The sequence below is a fragment of the Mirounga leonina genome, unplaced genomic scaffold, assembly GCF_011800145.1.
Source record: "Mirounga leonina isolate KUSES-001 unplaced genomic scaffold, KU_Mleo_1.0 Mir_224, whole genome shotgun sequence".
In the NCBI taxonomy this organism is placed as follows: domain Eukaryota; kingdom Metazoa; phylum Chordata; class Mammalia; order Carnivora; family Phocidae; genus Mirounga; species Mirounga leonina.
In genome coordinates this window covers 11,389,134-11,410,883 of record NW_023270615.1, presented here as the reverse complement: position 1 = coordinate 11,410,883, position 21,750 = coordinate 11,389,134, and the positions used below count along the sequence as shown (strand labels likewise).

Genomic DNA, 21,750 nt, shown 5'->3' with positions numbered 1-21,750 from the left:
ATCATAATCAGTAATAAAGGTAGGTAAGGTATATTCTAATCTCAAATGCCAACTCTTTTGTCTTCTTTTTTTTTTTAAGATTTTATTTATTTAGGGCGCCTGGGTGGCTCAGTTGGTTAAGCGACTGCCTTCGGCTCAGGTCATGATCCCGGAGTCCTGGGATCGAGTCCCACATTGGGCTCCCAGCTCAGTGGGGAGCCTGCTTCTCCCTCTGACCCTATCCCCTCTCATGCTGTTTCTCTCTCTCTCTCTCTCAAATAAATAAATAAAATCTTTAAAAAAAAAAGATTTTATTTATTTGACAGAGAGAGACACAACGAGAGAGGGAACACAGCAGCGGGAGTGGGAGATGGAGAAGCAGGCTTCCTGTCGAGCAGGGAGCCCGATGTGGCACTTGATCCCAGGGCCCTGGGATCATGACCTGAGCTGAAGGCAGATGCTTAACAATTGAGCTACCCAGGCGCCCCTCTTTTGTCTTATTTCTTGATCAAACTCCAGGTATATAATAGAGGTGCTAGTTTTTAGGCTCCTCAAACATTCATAAGTAAATACTTGGATAGGGCGCCCCCGGCCAAGGATGCCTGTTAGAGGGGTCCCATATCAGGGCAGAAACTGTTCTGTTCTAGCAACTCCGCTCTACTGTCACTTGCTGGAAGCAGCCAAAGGAAGTGTGGCCTTGGCCAGAACACTGCAGTGGACCAAAAGGTCTGACAGCTGGGGCTGTCAGTCAGTTATGTTTGCCCAGTAGACTCCCTTTCTCATTCTTTATCTCAGTTGTTCTCACAACTCTAAGAAACCCTGTGTGTGTGTGTTACTTTATGAAGTTAAGACAGATTTCCAAATATTTCTACATAGAGATACAGCCAGTCATACAGGTAACATTTTTATATATGCAAATATATATATTATATAATATTATATATATTACATATATAATTATATGTAATTATAATTACATATGTATATATTACATATACACATATAATGTACATATAATGTACATATAATAGATATTATATAATATACCCATTACATAGATATATTTATATATAAAACTTAAATGCACTTAACATTTACATAAAAAAATCTTAAAAATAGATTAGACCAGGGCACCTGGGTGACTCAGTTGGTTAAGCAACTGCCTTCGGCTCAGGTCATGATCCTGGAGTCCCTGGATCGAGTCCGGCATTGGGCTCCCTGCTCGGCAGGGAGCCTGCTTCTCCCTCTGACCCTCCCGCCTCTCATGTGCTCTCTCTCTCTCTCATTCTCTCTCTCAAATAAATAAATAAAATCTTAAAAAAAAAAAAAAAAAGATTAGACCACCCATCAAGTCATGTTATATACTGGGGAAAAAATTCCCCAAATTTCTGTCCACACACACAGAGATGAAATTAAACTTTTTATATGGCCACTTGCCAATCTTACACAGAATTTATATGAGGAACAAAAGAGTTAATAAATGTGAATGTGCTCTGTAACTTAGCAGGCACTATGCACATGCTAATTATTATTATGCATGAACAGTTACCATCACACCAAATGCTAACCTATTTCCAGCTAGCTCTATCTCTAAATGTGTTTAGATATAACAAGTTAAAAACCAAAATAACTAAGGGAGGTAGAGTATGATAAAAGCTTGGTACAATCATTAAAATAAATACAAGTGGACCAAAGTTTATTATTTCAGGATCCAGCCCTCTAAAGAACTATCAGCCCTACAAATTGGATTCTAGAAGGAAATAAGCCTGAATTTACAGACCTAGAATAGGAATAAAAAAAGTTAATCCAAAAATAAATAAAATCAGGTAGGCCAGTAAGAATTCTAGTCCCAGATGAAAACCCAGCCTTGATACTAAGCAATGTCATTATTCTACAGGGAATTGTGGATTCTCTTTTCTTCTTTATCTTGACCCTCAGCCATTTCTTTGGTCTTTAGTACTCCTGAGACTTGGGAGAAGGAATTCCAGAAAGTTTCTTAATACAAGTTAATACAAGTCCTTCATTTCACAATTGGAATTAAGTTTTTAAATGCAGACGACTGATAACACAAGCATTTAAAGCACATCAAAAAGTGCACATCTGATATTGGAGCCTTGCGGCAGAGTGGTGTTCCCTTGGGAAGGAGTAGAGCTGGTCCACACACTGGGGGCAGGGGGGTGGGGGGGTTAGGGTGGGATGGATGTATACTCGAAAAAAATTGAGTTCCTGAAGATGGGAAGAAGGTGAAATCAGGACGTGAGGACTGAGTGAAGAGATATTTGCACATCATGTTCACAGCAACATTATTCACAAAAGTCAAAAGATGGAAGCAACCCAAGTGGTCATTGACAGATGAATGGATAAACAGAGTGTGGTGTATACACACAATGGAGTATTATACAACAGTAAAAAGGAAGGAAATTGTGATGTATGCCATAATATAAATGAACCATGAAGTGATATAAGCCCTTCACAAAAGGAAAAATACAGAATCGTTCCACTTAATATGAGGTAACTAGTGTAGTCAAATTCATAGAGACAGAAAGTAGAATGATGGTTTCCAGGAGCAGTGGGGAGGAGGGAGTTATTGTGTAAGGAGTTCAGAGTTTCAGTTTTGCAAGATAAAGAGTCCTGGAGATGGATGGTGGTGATGGTTGCACAACAGTGTGAATATATTTAATATCAATGAACTGTACCCTTAAAAATGGTTACAATGGTAAATGTTATGTGATGTGTATTTTACCATAGTTAAAAAAAATATTTTTTAACCAAACTAAAAGTTCTTCTAGTTTTAATAAAGGAGAGAGGGAAGCAATTTGTCTTCTTTAAGATCATGCCTAGGTCTTGTCCTACTTTTTTTCTGCCACCAAAGGGTTAAAAAAGGATTTTCTTTCAATTGCCTTTATTTTATTTTATTCTTTTAGAATAGTTTTAGGCTCAGGGCAAAATTAAGAGAAAGGTACAGTGATTTTCCATATTCCCCCCAATCCCAACACACACATAGCGTCCCCTAATAACAAATCTCCCACCAAAGAGGTACATGAGTTACAACTGATGAACCTCCACTGACGCTTCATAATCACAACACCCATTTTACAATGTGATTCCCTCTGAATGTTGTATAGTCTGCGAGTTTGGAGGGAAATGTTTTTTCAATTATTCACATATATTAAATTATTTATGATAACTCCATTGCATTAGAACTCAAAATCCACAGAAGAGTATATTAAATGTGCACTGAAATAACAGAAATGTAAACATTTGCTACTCTAAGTGCAGGCTGGAGACCAGCAACACCAGTATCCCCTGGGGTTTTTTAGAAAAGCAGAATCTCAGGCCCTTCCCCAGACCTACAGAAAATCAGAATCTGCATTTATCAAGATCCCCAGGTGATTGTCCATTCAAGTTTGGGAAGCACTGTTGTAAACTATCTATGACTACAAACTGAGCAAAAAATCATAATGTTTGACCGGTTGAGATGAAAGGAAAATATGTCATTAAAGCTGCATTATTTTATTGTGAGTTAAATGGAGGAAAAGGTCATGTTTTATTCTTCTTTACATTCTTAAAAATAATGAAAGCCAATCCATTTATTGCCTTGAATATAAAAAATGCTTAAACTGAACCACAAGTTTGATTTGATATGTCGATGACAGTGTTCTTGGAAGATTCTACAGAATCAAACAGCTTTGATCAAAGTGAAATGATGAGAAGACACAACAAGCCAAGCACAAATACTGGAGTGGCTGATGGTAGGTTTGAAATCCCAAGAACTCATCATTATAGCAGAACTGATGCAGGATATAATAATAATTATATGACTTTTAAGTACTGATCCTTATAAATGTTCAAGAACAATAAAATTCTGGTCACTGGTGGGGCACCTGGGTGGCTCAGCCAGTTAAGCATCCGACTCTTGGTTTGGGCTCAGGTCATGATCTTAAGTTTCTAAGACAGGAGCTTTGTGTAGAGCCCCTCCTTGAGCCCCATGTCATGCCTGCATAGGGCTCCATGCTCAGTGGGGAGTCTGCTTCTCTCCCTCTGCCCTCCCCCACTCACATGGTGGCTCTCTTTCTCTCTCTCAAATAAAAATAAATAAATCTTTAAAAAAAAAATTCTGGTCACTGGTCATGTGAGAAAAACCACTAACATCCACAACCAACTGTATTCACTTAACGAGACTAAAATGATAGAGGACAGAAAAGATGTCCCAAAATGTTCACTGAACACAAAAGGGGAAAAAATTGACCCATGTAAGTATTTAAATTATTAAAATAGAGTAAAAAAGAGAGGAAATCCATGTTTGGATTAAGAAAGCCTTCTCCATGGGATTTTTTTTCCCCTAGGGATTTTTCCCATGGGCTTATTGTGATGTGTTTCCCGCATTACCTCTGCGGTACTTAGGCTGAATGCTAAGTTTACACTTCACACTGGACACAAAAAAGTAAATTCCTGATAAGATAAAAATTAACAACTATATAGATAAAACAAAGATGATTGGAGGAGCAGGAGGGGTGAATGAAGTTAGATTCTGTCCCAGACACCAGGGCATTCGTGGCTGGAAAACATATCTCCACTTAATGATGATAATCTCCGTCATAGTGAGCTCTGTCCTCTTTCATTTTCTTTCCCTCTGGCAAACTTCCATTTGCTCTGGCTTTTGCAACAGTAAGAATAAATAAATTTGACTCAATCAAACCAAATATTATTTTACAAGAACAAACTGGAAATCAATCTAAGGCTTGGCTTGTTGTTTTTGAAATCGATTCTAATTTTAAGCAACAATTCAGAGAACCCCTGGAGGTTTACATGAGCTCATCAGTAGCAAAATCATTTTTAAGTAATTTTAAATGTTTTCCAGAGCAAGAAAGAAACTCTTTAAACTGCCAAACCTCTTGGCACATTCCACATGCCCCAACGAGTGTTCTTGTTCCCCAAGTGAGAGGAGAATTGGAAGGAACAACTCACTCCATTGCAAAACTAAAGGTGGGATGTTTGGCTCCCGATTTTCTGGGTTGAAATGACATGAGGCATCTTAGAACTTCATTTGGGGTCCACAGATGAGGTCTTCAGAGATAAATTTAATACTGCCATAAATGTCTTACTCTCACTTTATCAATCACATAGAACAATAGTTATTAACATTTTATTGAGCAAAACTATAGGGTAATAACTCAAAAATGGGGGGAGTGGGGTTAAGACTCAAGAAGTCACCCTCAGGCTGTGATAAATATCTGCAGCCTTCGGTAACTGTCAGCTGAAGCAATCTGAATAGTGATTTTGTTTAAAGCTACACCGAAAGCCTTTGGCACTGGTGACAATGTGGGAGCATCAGGCTGATTCCCGCACACCAACGGGTCGTGACTGTGCCCACCTCTCAATGTCTGCTGCTGCCAGTCCTTAGGAAACAGTGAAATAACAGAGCTGAGAGGAGTTCAACCATACACTCTCATGGTTTGAACCAACCGCACCTGACAAGTGAACCTGCTCTGTGACCCCTTGCCACCTAGAAATCATAGAAAGTTCAATCTAGGAAGGAAGCGTGAGGCCCCAAATACACATCTCATCAGGAAAGGAAACCAGGACTCAGAAGGCTAAAAGACATCCATCCCGAGAACTCAGGTCATCATCTAAATAAGATCTTCAACTTGATTTTCCCACAAATTAATTCCCCTTTGTCCAATCACGTAAAGTTATGATTCTAGAGACATGCAGACCTGTTCTATGTTCTCCTTAAAGCTATTTTTGCCTCAGTCTTGAACAGCTAAATTTACACGCCCTCTAAAATGCAAATCTAAGGCACTATAAGGTATCTCCCGTGGCCCCCAGTGAACACTGAGAGCACTTGAAACTACACAGAATCACAGAAAAACACAGAATATATTTCATGGACACTGGTTTTTCATGTAGACAGAGACAACTAGGTGCTTCTGCAAATACTGGGTCTTTTAGAAGACAGTGTCAACTTTATTGCTTTTGAAATGCTGTGTAAAGCACAGAACTTTACAGTTTGCACATAAGCAATTTCCATCTTTAAGTTTAAATATATTTATGTGAGAAAAAGTACATGCATATGAATAGATATAATTTTTTAAATCATCACCATTTACATTAGAAATTTCTTTATACAAACATCTTAGCTTTTCTTCTTTAAAAAAAAAAAATTAGCAACTGGTAAGACCCCTCTGAGATGGCAGAAAATCCAGCTTTCTGTGTAAGCAGCCTTTCACTGAGAGACGTGAGTGATGGCAGATGAAGGCCTCTTAAGAATAGACTCAACAGAAAATGACAGCGGTTCATTCACAGAGAGTTTTGTTCCAACCTGTTTGGCTACGAAAAGGTCTTTGGCATATCTGTCTATTGTAAATGTGTACTTCTGGTTCTCCTTGACTAAACACTCTCTGTGTTTCTTAGGGCCCTCTTCAAAGGCCTCTTTGACAAATGGTGTTTTCAACTCAGGACCTGATTTGTCATTCAGAGTTTGCTGGAATAATGAGTGGAATGGATTATGTTTAAGTGGCAGAGGGTGCCTGGTGCTTTCTTTGCTGATCTTGGTTAAGATGTGCCCTTGAGCTGCCAGGGAGTCCGAGTCAACAATGGGAGAGAAATTCCGTCTGGGTGGGGAGAATGCAGACCTCTCGGGGACAGCCTGGTGACCCTGAAGGTCACCTCTCGCGGTCTGGACCTCCGGAGCGTGAGGCAGAAGCAGCGAGCCTTCTAGTTTGGGGGGCATCACGTCGTGTTCTGCCACAAGTCCATCCTGGACTCGCACCCCCTTCAAATCCCAGCTGGCCCCAGGCTTCAGGGCTTGAACCGAAGTGGTGGCGTTTAGCAGGCATTGCTGATAGAGAAGGGTGTCGCTGATGGGGCCACACTTGGGCCAAACTAAAAATCTCGAGGACAAGGGATACTGTCTGTAAGTCGTGGCCACACTGACGTTGGAAGAAATGAGTTCCATATTCCCAGTCCCTGAATACTGCATGGTTAGGTCAAGGCAGGTGGGCAGAAAATTGCAGAAGTCTTTGTTTGGCGGTTCCACTGGGGTGGGGCTATAGGTGCTTTTGTAGGAGTTATATTCAGGTCCGTGCACCATGCGGTTGGGCAGGAACAAGGCAGCAGCTTGGGACGCTTCCAACATCTCCCTCTCTTTATATTCTCTCTCCAGCATAATGTTCTCCAACTCTTTATCAGCAAAGGCCCGCCTTTTCCGCATCCGGTCACTTACCGGGGGAGGTAGGGGTAAGCTCCCTCCCATGTAAGTCTCGGCTGGAATGGGGCGGTAGCCTAAAATAAGCAAGCATTGCACAGGAGAAGAGATTAACATCTAGGGAAGACAAATCTGGAAACCGAGAAGGCAACAGAAACACTGCAAGTCGGCGGAACAAGAACACTTTACAGTTCCAAAACATTCATCTTTTACACAGAAAGCAAAAGTATAGGCCAGGTTTAAAATGGGTCTCTTTGGGGAGCAGGAGAGCCATATGGTAACTGTCTGTTGTTGTTTCATCATCACAGGCTGAAACTGTAACACACTTCCCAGGCTCCTACACAGTAAGAGACAAGCCTGCTCATCTTGCTTCAGTCAACGCTTTCTTACTATCCGTGTCATCTTTTTCCATTATTAAAAAAGATCTCTATTCCTAAAGCTGATGGCACTGCTTTTTTCTAAAGATGGTTCATTATATACACATTGTTACAGGTGTAGAAAAATCCAAGAAGAACTAGGGAAAAAGAGAAAGTTACAGCAGATTAGTGGGGAGAAAAAGAGAAGAGAGACTTAAGGAAACAGAGAAACACAGAAAATTGAAAAGAGCTGTTAACTAGTCCAGCAGACTCTGCCGTGATTTAACCAGGCCCCACCCCCAGGCTGGAGGTAGGAACAAGCAAACAACAGTAAAGGCAGAGGAGAGACCAGCAGCTATATTGAAAAGAACTGATCTAAAACATTTTTCCCAAGTTCTGATCATGTTGGCCAGATACCAAAATGATTGAACAAGCAAACATTACAATATAAAGTCAGTGCACATTTTATGAATAAGGACAAAGTTAAAAAAAAAAAAAACAACAACAAACGAAGATTAGCATGACATAAATAGAATTCCTGGCAGCATAAAAGTATTTCACTAACGCCAAGCACTGGCTGCTCTTAAATTTGTTTGAAGGATCCATTGTGATGTTTGTTTACATAGTGACAAACCCATCATCCTCATTTGCAAATAAAATAAAATTTGAAAATTAATGTTTCCAGTTCCATGGTAGGTTTTGCCAGGATGTTATTTACTTGAATTTACTATTCCATTTAGCCCTCCCACTCCTCAGGTTGCTTTGGCACCATTTCAATCTATCCGTGTGGTCCCTATGGCTATAAATCTGTTTACCCAGTTTGTAACCGAATTCATTAACATGAGAAACCATTCTAAGGTCAGAAGTATACAGGACAGGGCAAAACTATGAACAAGCTTTAAAACCTGTGTAGAACCAACTCGATTCAGAAGCCACATAAGAAAAAAGCAGAATTCAAATATCTACTTAAAACAAAAAAACCTGCTTTTCAACCTGAATCTTATGAAGGGAGGGACAGTGATTAGAACAAATATAAACTTTCCTTTATTTACATGGTGAAAGGTGATCAATGTATTACTTATCAGGCCAATAAATAAATTCCATCCACAGTGTTGCTTTTAAAAATCAGCAATATTTTAAGAAAAATTAATGTATCCCCAGGCTTTAGAGAAAATGAAAACATGGTAGAGAGACAGAATTCACGCTGTTCAAATTCAACTTCAACCTCCACTTATCTCATGTGATTCAAAACCTCTTCCAGACTCTACAATCTTGACTGTCAGAAATGGTAAACTGAGATGTGAATAACCACAATTACGTAGCTAATCCACGGAGGAATACAGTACCGTGAAAAAGAGTGGTATTAGAGGTTGGATAGCCAGACTAGAGGTCTTTATCGGTGTGGGTAGCTGTTCACCTCCTTACTTGACCTATTGTAGCTCCAAGGACAACCAAATAATTTTTTAAAAATTTATTTCCTTCTTCACTCCACGATCAGGTGGCAGTGGATCCTTGCACATCCCTCATGCTAGGGCAAATTTCAAATGCACTCCATGTTAACCCCTTAACTATTAAGCAGACAGCAACTATTAAGCAGACAGCAGAATTATCGATGACGAAAACCTCAGGAGGTATGTGAGATCCATTTTCCCACATCCTGATTTCTTCCCTAGAGCAAAACTTCCTAATAAAAAGCACCCTCCCCTCAGACTGCTCCTTCACAGGTTAATAAAAATGCCATATGTGTGAATAATGGGAATCCCTCAGAACTTGGTTTAAAAGGCTGAAGGATAATTCTGCATTGCTTTACCTTCTAAAATGCTTTTGGCCAGCAAACTGGGTGCCCTGACTTGCCTCTGATACACAGCTTTGCGCTCGAAATTATTCTGCTTCCCGGAAAGCCCCTTCTTGTCCTGTAAATACAAGAAACATAATCAACAATGCTCTAAAAGAAATTGTGGGACAGAAAGGAGTAGGAAGGGTTATCAGCAACCCCCCCCAAATGTATTTATTTTCCCAACCCATGTCAAAAAATGACTCTAAACAAATTTACACCAGCACCCCTTAATTCCAGGGCAACAAGCTGGAAGCTCTGTCTGAAGCGGCCAACTTCAGTTGATGGGGAGTGGGGCAGATTTTCTTTAGGGCCACTTTGCTAGAGTCACCCCAGATTCATCCCGCAGCCAGAAGTTAGGGGACATCCCACAGGAAGGCAAAATCCACAGTGGAGACCATAGGAGCCAGGCCCTGAAGGAGAGCTGTGGGGGACAACTGTGTCCCAGGCACCCAGAGGTAGGGCCAAAGGTGCCCATGGCCTGCCACGGAGCAGTGAGGCGGAGCTGGTTTCTCCTCGCAGTAGGGCAGGTGCGATGGGGCGCAGGGGGTTGAAGGAGAAGTATGAGGGTACCAGTCTCACAAACTCTCCCGAGCCTGGCCCAAAAAACTGGGAGACTGGGATACAGGAAGGCTAGCACCCTCAGACGGAGGGACAAGGGGAAACCCGACTTGGCTCCCTCCCTCACCGCCAGGTCGGTGGTATTCTGGGCCCTTCTACGCCCGCGAGGGACCCAGGAGACACCGGCGAAACGCACCGCAGGCGGGAGCAGGCCCAGCCCAGGGCCAAGGCCACCTGGGGCATCCAGCGCACACTCTCCGGAGCCTTGGGAAACCTTCCAGTAGGGTCCCCGCCTTCTGTGTGTATGGTGATCCACTCCCCACTCCCTCCTTGCCAAAAAGTAAAAGCAAAAATCTTCCCACGCCCTGAATCTGGGAGAGGGGACCCCGCGCAGCCTCCCTCGCTCTGAGCTCTCCGTGCGCAGGACCACAAGGAAACGCGAAATGCTAAGTTCAAAAAGAGCCTCACCCTTAAAGAAAACCCTGGCTCTCACAGCTGGAGCCCCACGGTGCGAGGCAGCAGGGATCCTTCCACCGGCTCAAAGGTCAGAAGCTTCTGGCTTCGCGACCTTGGGCTGCGGGCACCTAACGTCCCATGCCGTTTTGCTCTCCTCTGTAAAGTGGGCAGCACCTTCTGCCCCTGTTAAGTGGCCCGCGACAGCGGGAGCGCGGAGCGCACAACCGGCTGCGTGGTTCTTTTCCCGAGATCCGCAGTGACGCACGATAGAAGCGGTGCACTGCGGCAACCACTGTCCTCCTCCCCCCCCCCCCCAGCACCACCAAAATAAACTTTTAACATACAAACGATAAAAAAAAAAAAAAAAAAAGTCTTTCCCACAAAGTTCCGAGCCACGTTCGAGGCCTCTCTGCCTGCTTTTCTCTCCGGCCAAGTGCCCCCGGCGGTGCCCGCGGCCCGCACTCCACCCCGCCCCGACTCCCCGCGAGGAGAGAAGTGTCCTCACCACCCTTCCCAGGAAGCGCCTGGCGCCGCGGCCCTGGGCCCGGGGCCCGGGAGCGGCCGCGTCCCTCCCCGCGCCCGACCCCCCCGGCGGCCCGGGTCTCCGGCGAGGCGCCCCCCGGGCCCGGCGGGTACGCACCTCGGTGGCCTGCTGCCTCCGGAGCGCCACCTGGGCGGCCATGACGCGCTGGCGCTCCACCACCAGCAGGCAGTTGGCGCACTGGCAGTCGCGCCAGCGGCAGAAGCGCTTGTGGCCCTTGAGGCAGGACACCACGCCGTGGTTGCGGCAGCGCGCGCACTTGGGCGTGCGGCTGAGCTTGCGCGGCTCCGCGCCGCCGCCCGCGTTCGCGCCGCGCCCCGGGGGCCCGGCCTGCGGCGGCGAAGCCTGCGGCGCGGGGCTTGGCCCCGGCGGTGGCCCCCGCTGCTGCGCCGGCCGGCCCGGCGCCCCCGGGGGCGCGTCGCCCGCGTCCTCCGCGTCGTCGTCCTCGTCCTCGTCCTCGTCGTCCTCGCCGTCCGCGTCGGCCGACGGCGGGCTGGGCCCGGGCGGCGTAGGCGGCGGCGGCCCGCGGCCGTCCTCCTCCAGCTCCAGGCTCTCCACGTCGATCTCCCAGTCTCCGGCTGCCGGGCCCGCTGCCGGCCGGCCTGCCATGGCGCGCTGCGCCTCGCTCCGGCCTACGCTCAGTCTCCTGCGCTCTGCGGAGACACGGAAAGACCCGAAGGCGCACCCACCGCCGTCAGGCACCGACCCCCGGCCTTGGGCCCCAAGCTCCTGGGCTATCGCCCCTGGCCCCTTGAGGAGCCCTGTCTCTCCACGTCCCTCACATCTACACCACAGTGCCTTTCTTGTATCTTTAGGGTCCCCAGAAATCCCCAACCCAACGAGGTTTTTATCTATTGATTCTAAGTGCTCTATGAGCACCTGACCTTTAACCACAGACCTCTCTGGCTTTACACCCGCTTTGGGGACAAGTCCCTAGGTAACGCACTGCTCTCACACACAAAAGTATTGTGTCCACCTAGGCCGGCCTAGGCTACTTGTCAGGCTTCCCCACACCTAATTAGTATGGCCATGATGAATAGGAAAACGTCGATGGGAGAGTCATTTTCCTTTAGATCACAGGGGCCCTTCAGACCCAGCAAAGTACCATCCTACGCCTTCCAAGTGCCTTTCATCCTCTTACACCACCACAAGGACCCCTTTTTGAGCTTGGAAAGGTCCTTTCATGCCCCCCACCCCCAGCAAATAATCAACGGAAAATCAAAATTTTTCTCCTGTCAGAGCCCCGTAAGGACACTGAGCATGGAGCTGCAGATGTCCTTCCAGCCTCAATAGTGCTTGAGCCGCGCAGGGCTGAGCTGCACGGTCTCCGTATACATCGGGCAGGGTTTGCACTTAGAGGCAAGACATGCAAGTAAAATAGAAAAGAAAAGGTGATTTTGCCCTCCCTGACACCCGGAACAATATCACAGCACTCACCAAGACTCTGAGGCCCAGGCTAACAGCCGAGGCAAAAAGATATCCAGCCTTGGGACCTGGCTCTTGGGCTGCTGGCTGTGCTTGCAAAAAGAAATCGGGGTCGCCACACCCTGCCACGAAATCGGGGGCTGACAGCTGGAGGCCTGGAGCCCAGTGGATGGGGAGTAGGGGAGAAGGGTGGAGAAGATGAATCAAGTTCTCAGCGGCCTCGCCCCGCACATCCCGGACTCTGCAAAGTTCTAATCGGTCCTTAGCAGCCCCGAGCGCTTCACCTCGCTGAAGCTGCTTTCGGCTTCCTCGGACCCAGTCTGGGCGGGAAGGTAGGGCCGCCCTGGCCTGGCTCAGATCTCGGGCTCTCGGGGAGGGCGGGCGGGCGGGCGGGCGGGCGCACGCAGCGGCGTGCGGCGCAGCGCCCCTTGCTGCAATAGTCAGCCTCTGCTCCCTTCCCTAGTATTATCGGCTCGGGGCCCCGAGCTCCGCGCCCTCTAATTGGACGGTTGTCAGGCGGTGTGCACGCTGATTGGCCGAGGCGCGCCGGGCTGGCGCTCTCCGCCCCCTCGCGGCCGTCGCGCCCCTCCCTTCCGCGCTCCTCCCGAAAATCGTCCCGCGCAGCGTTCGGTGCAGCGGGGTCGTCTGTCCCTACGTTAAACCCGAAGTGTGACAGCGTCTGCTGGGGTGAAGTCGCCATTTATCTCGCGGACTATAGGAAACAAGCAGAAACACACTCTTATGAATCGCGTTGTTCACAAGAGAAGGTACTAGTCAAGGCAGTGGTCAGAAAGATTGGTGGTGGTCTCTACGTTATCAGCATCTCCAGTATTTCCGCGACTCAATAACCCAAAATTGGGCGCGGAAGTGGGGCCTCTCTGATCGGGGGCACAGCGGCATCCTACTTTGTCCTGCAAGACTAAATCAGTGGTTACCTTGCACCACCACAGTGCCGGGTTGACGGACAAATGATCTGTAGATATTTTTGTGCCTAGTGCCGCTCATCCTTGAAGTGCAAAGTAGTTCCTCGTTAACTTTCATCAAACCCGCGAGGCAGGCAGGTCGCCAAGTCACCCACGTCACTAACATTTTTCTCCGATGTCAATTACTGTTAGTTGATGGGGTGGGGGGGACGGAAATACATGCCATTAAGAGATTTAGGTGCAATATATTCATTCTAAGCATGTTTTTAAACGAAGCTGGGTTTTTTTAAGGATGACTTTTTTAGTGTGCATGAGTGCATTTATAAAGAGAAAGACTTTCTACCGTCTCAAAAATCCCTTACGCAAATGTTTAATAAGTTAGGTTTTCAACAGGTTGAATTAGTCCCCTATTTCAACGTTACATTTTATTTCTTGAAATGAATTTAAAATCACTTAGACGCATTTCTAGTAACACCTTTAAATAATCAGTGCCTCTCAGGATCGGTTTAGGAGAGATTGGGAAATTGAGTGCCATTGCACTGAGCACATAGTAGGCCTGCGATAAATATGTGTTAAAAGAAGGAAATTGCTGAACTGGTTCTAACGTCTCTTTTCTCAGAGCCCATGGAAAGAAGTTAACCAAGTTCTGAGCAGTGGAAAGGGGGCAGTTTAGGGATTACTGTGAAAGTAACGAGATCGGCCGGCGGGACGGGCAGGTATTCTCAAGCCTTTGGCAGAGTTGCAAAGCTCTGTCCTGGTAACCAGACACTGGGATTTCCCTTCGTGCGGGTGCTTCTCCCCGGAGCCTCTCGCGGTGTCCAGCGAAGGAAGCACAGAAACAGTCCTAATTATTGCAGTAGGCTGCTCAGTTGCTCTGGGCGTCTCAGAGGGTAAATTGGGAGCCGTGCACGCTCAGACACGAGACAAAGCGTCACGCAGGCCTTTCGTGCCTCTCGCTTGGCCCCACTAATAACACCAATGATTTTTATTACCTTTTTCGTAGTTACTTACACTCGTCGAGGTGCATTTGTTCACCTACGTTAGAGCGTTTGGATTCTCAACCACAGCAGAAATGTGTTATTTTCCCCATTTTCCCCCAAAGACGACACTGAGGTTCAAAGAGGAGCCCTGGGTCACGCAGTGGTCGCTGGGAGAGCAATGGACTGGTCGGCCTCTTCTCTGAAGTCTCAGAAACTTCGCTCCCAACCACAAAGACTCACAATGGGTCCCCGTTTTTTTATTTTATTCCCCGGCTCCCCGTCTAATTTTTGTACCTGGCGTTATGAGCAACCCTCCTGTAACAGGACACAACACGTTTGTATCAACTATTCTGCGTCTGTTCTTCCTAGCTACATTTCTGCTTTTGCAAACACGCATTTCAGTGCTTCTCCCCTGCGACGTGAAAGTGAACGACAAACCTCCACCAGGGCTGGCCGCGTGTGCGCGCGGTTGTCACCCTGGGCTTTTATTTCATTTATTGCTTTTGCGGGGGAAGATATGAAATCATTAGCCCTTCACTAGTTATTCTGAATATTAAGAAACAAAATCAAGAAAGTAGGTTGGCTAATGTGGGGTAATAGATTGAGGGGAAGGGGAGCCGGGAAGGAACAGGAGGGCAAAGGGGCACTGAGTGGCAATTTCCTAAACAGAAAATAAACCAGACAGACAGTCCTTGAACTAGTTGGAGTTGGAAAAGCTGCTACAAAGGAGGAAACAAGAGGGATTTGTGTACAGTAAACCATGCGGGCAAAACTAGGGCAGGAGATGGGGGCTAGGGGTGGGGGAGGTAGTAGGACCCGAGGACAGTGGTGCCGGCTCCTGGGACTCCGAGCAAACCGAGAAAGCAAGGTCCCGAGAACGTGGGTCGGCTGGACCGGCCTCTCCTGCCGGGACGTGGCGAAGGCGGCGTTCTCCCGCTTGCCAAGGGGATTGGGCCCGCAGATTTCAGGTGGGTGGGCCCAGAGCCGCTCCCTTCTCAGCACTCCTCCACCCTTAGCAGAAACCGACAAGACAGCCCCTACTGCTTCCTCCATACTTCCCAGCCCAACTCCGCTTGTCCCCCTCCACCCCACCCCCCACCTGTCCTACCACCTTCCCGGCACACCATCTGCCACTGGGAGGCCTGCAGCTGTAATCGCGATCCAGTTGAATTACACTCCATTCCCTGGCCCCGAATGGCCCCCTGAGTATCACAATTCCAACAATCGCTTAGAAGTGAGGTATGTGGGAAGGGAGTGGGGAAAGTGATGTTTTTATCTTGGGGTGAACTTCAGGAAGTCTGAGGAACTCCGATATTAAACAAGAAATTATCTCCATTTTTCTGGGGAAATGAAAAAGGAATGAATCTAAGCTTGCACAAACTTATTTAAACATGCAGAAGCAAAAGGAGTCAGAGAGCCTGGGCTGTAGACGTGGTCCACTGACCACGTGATCTCGGTCAATTCTATTTCTGCGCATCAGTTGTCTCATCTGCCAGATGGGAAGAGTGGCCTTCCTCCGTGTAGTCTTCACCTAGTAGGAACTGTTCAATGAACGTTCCGTTGGTTGATCGACCAACGGCCCGGCCGCCGAAAGCCTCGAAAGCTCGACCGAAAGGCGAGGGAGCAGGGAGTCCAGTTCCTTTCTCCGGGTTCCTCTCTAAAAAGGAGTCGGGCCATGAGTTGAGGACCTGTTAGGTGAGGAAACAGAAGTCCCTTGCCTGGTAAACCGACACCAAATTACCAAGTGCTAGCCCGAGTCCCTCTTGTAAATGACAAAGCAGCGGGGCTGCCTGGCCTCTGCGGGTCTGGCTTGGTGGGCGAGGCCCGTGGAATCTCCTCTCTTAGCTGCTCAGCGCCTCTCTATCTCTGCTTCCTTCTCCTCCCCCCACCCCAAATCTCTCTCACCCTAACCGCCGCCGCCAGTTCCCGCACAGCTCGGACCTACCCGCTTCGAAGAGCCCCTTTCCCAAGTCCAGCGGGGGAACTTGAACGACAAGGCGGAAGGGGGAGGGGGTCTTTTTCTTCTTTTTCTTGGTAAAGGTGTCTTTCTTTTTTCCTTCAAATACCCCTCCAAAAAGAAGAAGAAGAAAGAAAGAAAGAAAAAGAGGGCAGCGCGTTTCGGATCAGCTCCCGCTCACGCGTGCATCCGCTGCGGCGCACCACGCTGGCCCGCCCGCGCCCCGCCCGCAGCACGCAGCGCCTCCAGCCCGCGTGGCCACGCCGGCTTGGGTGAGACTCGAGGGCGCTTGGCCCCCCCCCCCCCCCCCCCCCGGTTTGGTCGGCCACCTCTCGCCGGGTTCCTTGAGCCCCCGGCCTCCGGACGGTAGCGGGCCGTGCGCCGGTTTCCGGGCGGTGGCTCGGCGTGGTAGATCCGGCTTGGAGGCCGAGCGCCCGGGTTTCGGAGATGGCAGACCGGTCTTCAAACGCGGGGTCTGCCGCCCTTCCTCGGCTGGGTGGTAGTGAAGAAGATCCTTCACCTCCCTCTGCGCCTCACTCTTCCCCAGCTGCGAAGAGGGGTTAACCTTAAAGGACAGAACGCTGTAGATTCCCTGGCTCGGTGACCCGGCCATACTGACCCTGGAGTACCTGGAAGTTGTTACTTGTATTAGCTTATGGTTGTCATTTTAACTCCGCGACCTAGCCTACAGAAATTCCAAGCCTGATCTCCTCCCCAGGGCCCGACTTTCCAGCTTCCCAGGCCTGGAGACAAAGCTGGACCCTGGAGGACCCCTGCCCTGCATCACCAGCTTGAGGCGCCAGCCAGATCAACCTGCCGCGAGCGCCTGGGGTGGTGAATGACGCTTAGAAATTTCTGGGTCTCGCAGAAATGCTTTGCTGTGGCCAGTTATGGCCCTGGTTTCTCTGGAGATGAACTCGAATCCACCTCCTCTCGCGGGGAGCTACTTTTAACATTGTATCCTCTCACAACTTTGACCGGCTGTGGACGCGGCGAAATAAATAATCCCAGATGGGATTGCAGAGATATGATTTCCCAATTTGCTTTGCGTAATCAAATATACGACCTGTCACAAGCAAGGGGGCGGGCGGGGGGCAGCTTTCGGGAGATAACTGTTCTCCCTTTCCTTGTTCTGCGTGTCCAAAAAAGCTGAACAAAAGGACAATGCGATCTGGGTTCTCCTCCCTCCTCCTTATGAGACAGGGTTTAAATCACAGGCATTTGAAACCAAGAGGGACATGATTAGTCCAGGCCCCCCGTTTTACAAATGCGAAGGAAAACTGAGGCTGAGAGAAGCTCATGGGATTTGCTAGGGAGGCACACAGCAACACAGTGGCCGCAGGGGTCCCACAGGCCCACAGTCACTTCTCAGGCTCCATGATGCCTTCATACAATTAAAAAAAAAAAAAAAAAGTGCCCTTTGCAGAGGGATATGGAGTCTGATGGCGGAACTGTGAAGCAATCTTGTCTCCCTTGAATTTCTGAAGGATCTGCCAGCCTTCGGGTCCCAAACCTCAGGCAGTATTCATCTTCCTTGCTGGGAAACGTGGCTCAATTCACTGGAGAGTCATGTAGGGCTAGGAGATGAGGCAACCACAGAACTCCTTCACTCCTCAGTACCCATTCCAAATGGTCATCAGGGGAGGTATAGACTCAAGAATGGTAGTGGAACCTGGGTTCTACCCCAGGGGCAGTGCCATGCTATGGAAGGTCATCAGGAGAGGACGTGTGGCTTGTTGCCACATCAGGAAGCCCTGTGCGCACACACAGGACTCCTGCTGTGGACCTCCCACTACCCCTAGGGGGCCTCATGACTAACTGAAACAGTAAACCCTTAACCCTGAGAACCTGCACCCCCACTCCCATCCCATATTGGGGCTTAACATTTGGAGGGGGCAGACTTTATACATGCTCAAATCACTCTCAATATTTTCCTGACAGTCCAACTACACCAAGTAGAGAAAAATCAAGAGAGAGAGAGAGGAGGAAGCAAAACAGGGAGGGGTCCTCAGGCACTATGGTGAAAATTTAATTTCATCCATGTGTAGCAGGCAGTGGGTAAATTTTTTTCACCTTGCTAGGCCTCAGATTCCTTGACTAAAAAGTGAAGGAGTAAGATTCAGTGGTTTCCAGATTCTCTCCCAAACCTTAAAGTCTCTAACAAACTTTAACGTCTGTTGATGGACTCATGGCTCATGGTAATAAGATGAAGGACATGAGAAAAGTCCAAGGAGGACAAGAGGAAGAGGAGGAGGAAAAGAATTAGAAACAAACTTTAGTGTTGGTTCTGACATCTTGGTGGTATTTCTGCTCTACCGTACTTCTAAGATTGATCCTGTCTAGTCAAAATGCTAGTCAAAAATGTGAAAGCAAAAAAAAAAAAAAAAAAATCTGTCAACTAGTGAAAGAGGGGAACATAGAGTCATATCACAAAAGTTAGTTCTCTAGAGCCCAGATCCAATGAGGATTCATTCTGGTGACAAAGAGGGTTCTCACAACTCAAAAAGTTTCCAAAGTAGGATTTTAAGCAAAAACTAACCAGCCATTTAAACAGGCTTTCCTAGCCTTGCTGTGTGTGATATGCTGGGTCTGGGGTCTGAGTTTGGGCTTTGGGGAAAGCCAAACTATTTCCATTGCTCTTAGCCCCAGGAAGTCTCTCTGAGAAGGGTCTCTCCTGGCAGGGGGGAACCTCCTAATTTCTATCAGAAACATCCCTTTGCTGAAGCTTGGTAGAAGACCCTGACAGGGTAACCTGCACAGCTCAGATGTACCATAGTGTCTGCTAAGGATTGGGGGCGGGGAGGGAGTGGATAGGAAGAGAGGATCAAACAGCACTTGGTTCTGTCTTTGCTTTCCTGTGGCTAGCAAGCGACTGTCCATATATCCCAGTGACTGAAGTGTGAGTGCGGAGCCTTGAAGTCAGTTGGTGAGAACACTGACACCTTTACAAAGTATTTGACTTAGCCTAAGATGGTTCGGGGATTCTTTCCGTCTGTGAAATAAGTAGTGGGGGGGGGGGGTAAGTAGTAAGACTCTAAGGATTTTCCTGTTCGATCCTCGGTTTTGCCAACTAAAGTCACGCTTGACCTTGGGCCACTTTCCTCACCCTCTGTCCTTGAGGCATCCATCTGTTATTCTGCAAAATAAAAGACCTGAAGTTGATACAAATCATCTTTAAAGTTATGTCCCATATACTTTTTTATACTTCAAGGTGGGGTGAGAAAATGGAAAAGGTCTGTGTGTGGGGAGGAGAGGGGGGAACAGGGAGGAGACGAAAGCCCCGCCTGAGGGCGCGCCCCTTATAACAAAGTGCGACATAAACTTTAAGAGCTGGAGGAAATATTCTCTTTGAAAACGCTGACCCCACAAACAGGCGGGTGTTCTAAAGGAGGGAAATAAGCGGTTCGAAGGGGGCAAGAAAGGGGGGAGATGTCACTTGCTTCTTACTGATTTAACGGGACAGGAGCACAGGTGCATGACACTCTCGTCCTCCCAGCCACCAGGCCCCCCTTGGCTCTCCACCCCTGCCCCTTCTTTCGCAGAAAAATTTATTGCCGAGGTGAGGCCAGGCTAACAAAAGTGCATCCCTGGGCGCTTCGGGCTCCACAGGAATGCTTTGATCCTCTCCCAGTGTCTAGTGGTCCCCAAGCGATTGCATTGCCAAATGCCAGCGACCCCCCGGGGCGGGGTCGCTGCTCGGGGACCCAGTATGGGGAAACCAGTGACAGGTTCGTCCTCCCGGCGCAAGAGGCCACGCGGGGGCGCTGTAGAGCGGGCACGCAGACCAGAGACCCGGCGACCCGGCGGCCAGGCCGGGGTCCTTGGAAAAGAGCAGCACCCGCGCACCCCCACCCTGCACGCCCGCTTTTCCAGGAGCGTCTGCGGTCCTAGCGAACCGTGATCGGTTCAGAAATTTGGAGGGTCACTGGCAGAGGAAAGGAAGATGGTGGGGCTCATTTGGTTCCCTGGGGGCTCTGATTCCTCTCCTTCCAGACTTGAAGCGTCTACTCGGAAGAATAGATTCTTGGGAGGATTTTGCCAGGAAGGAAGGGAGAAGAAAGAATCTCACTTACTGAGGGTCCAGGTCAGGCTTTGTGCTGGGCGGACCCTTCCAACATGGCATTACTCACGTGTCCACAGCTCTTCATTTTACACTTAACGGGAGCCATTTCCTAGGGGCTGTCCTGTCCAGAGCACAAAGTTAGGACAACAGAAGCCAGGTCTGAATGTGAAGCCCCCCATTCTAGCACTCTCCCCATCAGGAGTTAGCAGAGGGGCCCTAATGAAAAGGGACCTAGGTCCCAGCTGGTTCTGCAGGAAACCAGCCTCCCCCCACCCCACGCCCCCACGCCCCCAGGTTTTCCCTCCAGGAGAAGCCAACTTGATCTCCACAGACACGAATTTGGCAAGCTCTCTTCGCAGAATTGCCCCAGCCCGTACCACATCCTTGTTCTCAGTCCTTCTCCCCTCCCATACTCCCCTGCTTCGACTTTGCAGATCTCTCCCTGAAGACACCGCTCTGAGGAGCAAAGAACATTTTCATTGAGGAACAGATTTTCAGAATTTTGCTTTGTAGCCAGTGAGGAAGACTGAAGTTTGGTGGTAGGAAGTGACCCAAGACATCCACATAATGCAAACAATACAGGAAGCTGTGTAGACCAGCCTGGGCTCTGAAAGCACAGAAGACTTTCATAGGGGTTCATCTCTGGAACCCCTGAGAAGTTTTGGACAAGTCATTTAACCTAAGCCTCTGTGGCTCATTTGTAAAATGGGGACAATAGATAATTGTCCTTGCCTATAGCAGTGGTTTCCAGAAATAAGTTTAAAAAAAATTGGAATTCGGGCGCCTGGGTGGCTCAGTTGGTTAAGCGACTGCCTTCGGCTCAGGTCACGATCCTGGAGTCCCGGGATCGAGTCCCGCATCGGGCTCCCTGCTCAGCAGGGAGTCTGCTTCTCCCTCTGACCCTCCTCCCTCTCATGCTCTCTCTATCTCATTCTCTCTGTCTCAAATAAATAAATAAAATCTTTTTAAAAAATTGGAATTCTTTGAAAATCATAAAACATTTTGAGCATTAATGAGGTTCTCCTTGTCTTATTTAGCTCACTTTCAAATCAGGAACATCATATGCTGGGTAGCAACTTGATAAGATCAGATAAGATGCTGTCTGTGACAGGCTACAGAGGGAAATAACAGGTTCTGTTTCATTAATGATTGTTGAAGCAATGCCCTTCTCTCAAATTAAGCTGCCATTATGTTCCTTCATCCACCAAATTAAAAAATCCAGTGCCTTACCTCTCTTGGCGGCCAACAGAGAACCAAGCTATGGAATGTTTACATAGATTTCTTTATCCCTGCGGAAGCACTGAGAAGGAACTATTACTCCCAGTTTGAAAAGCAGGAGGGATGCAGAAAGTTAATAAACCCTTGCTAAATAACCAGGTTGACCCAAATACTTTTCATTTCTCTTCCAAAAAAACGTTGTGCTGTTGTGTGGGAAAGAACAGGTTCGCCCTCCTCTCTCTTATCTCAA

The 21,750-nt window shown here is 47.9% G+C and overlaps 1 protein-coding gene across 2 annotated transcripts; it reads right to left on the bottom strand.

Moving 5' to 3' along the window:
* Positions 1-4,328: 4,328 nt before the first annotated feature.
* DMRT2 (doublesex and mab-3 related transcription factor 2) lies at positions 4,329-12,731 on the bottom strand. 2 transcript variants are annotated; one of them, XM_035029123.1, is made up of 4 exons: positions 12,372-12,731; positions 11,034-11,587; positions 9,353-9,455; positions 4,329-7,263 (listed from the first exon to the last, which is right to left on the bottom strand). In XM_035029123.1, the coding sequence occupies exons 2-4, from the start codon at positions 11,541-11,543 to the stop codon at positions 6,206-6,208; spliced, it is 1,671 nt and encodes a 556-aa protein (XP_034885014.1). In that variant the 5' UTR covers positions 11,544-11,587; positions 12,372-12,731; the 3' UTR covers positions 4,329-6,205. The 2 variants fall into 2 exon arrangements, with proteins under 2 accessions (XP_034885014.1, XP_034885015.1); XM_035029124.1 differs by having other exon boundaries at positions 7,171-7,700.
* Positions 12,732-21,750: the final 9,019 nt, after the last annotated feature.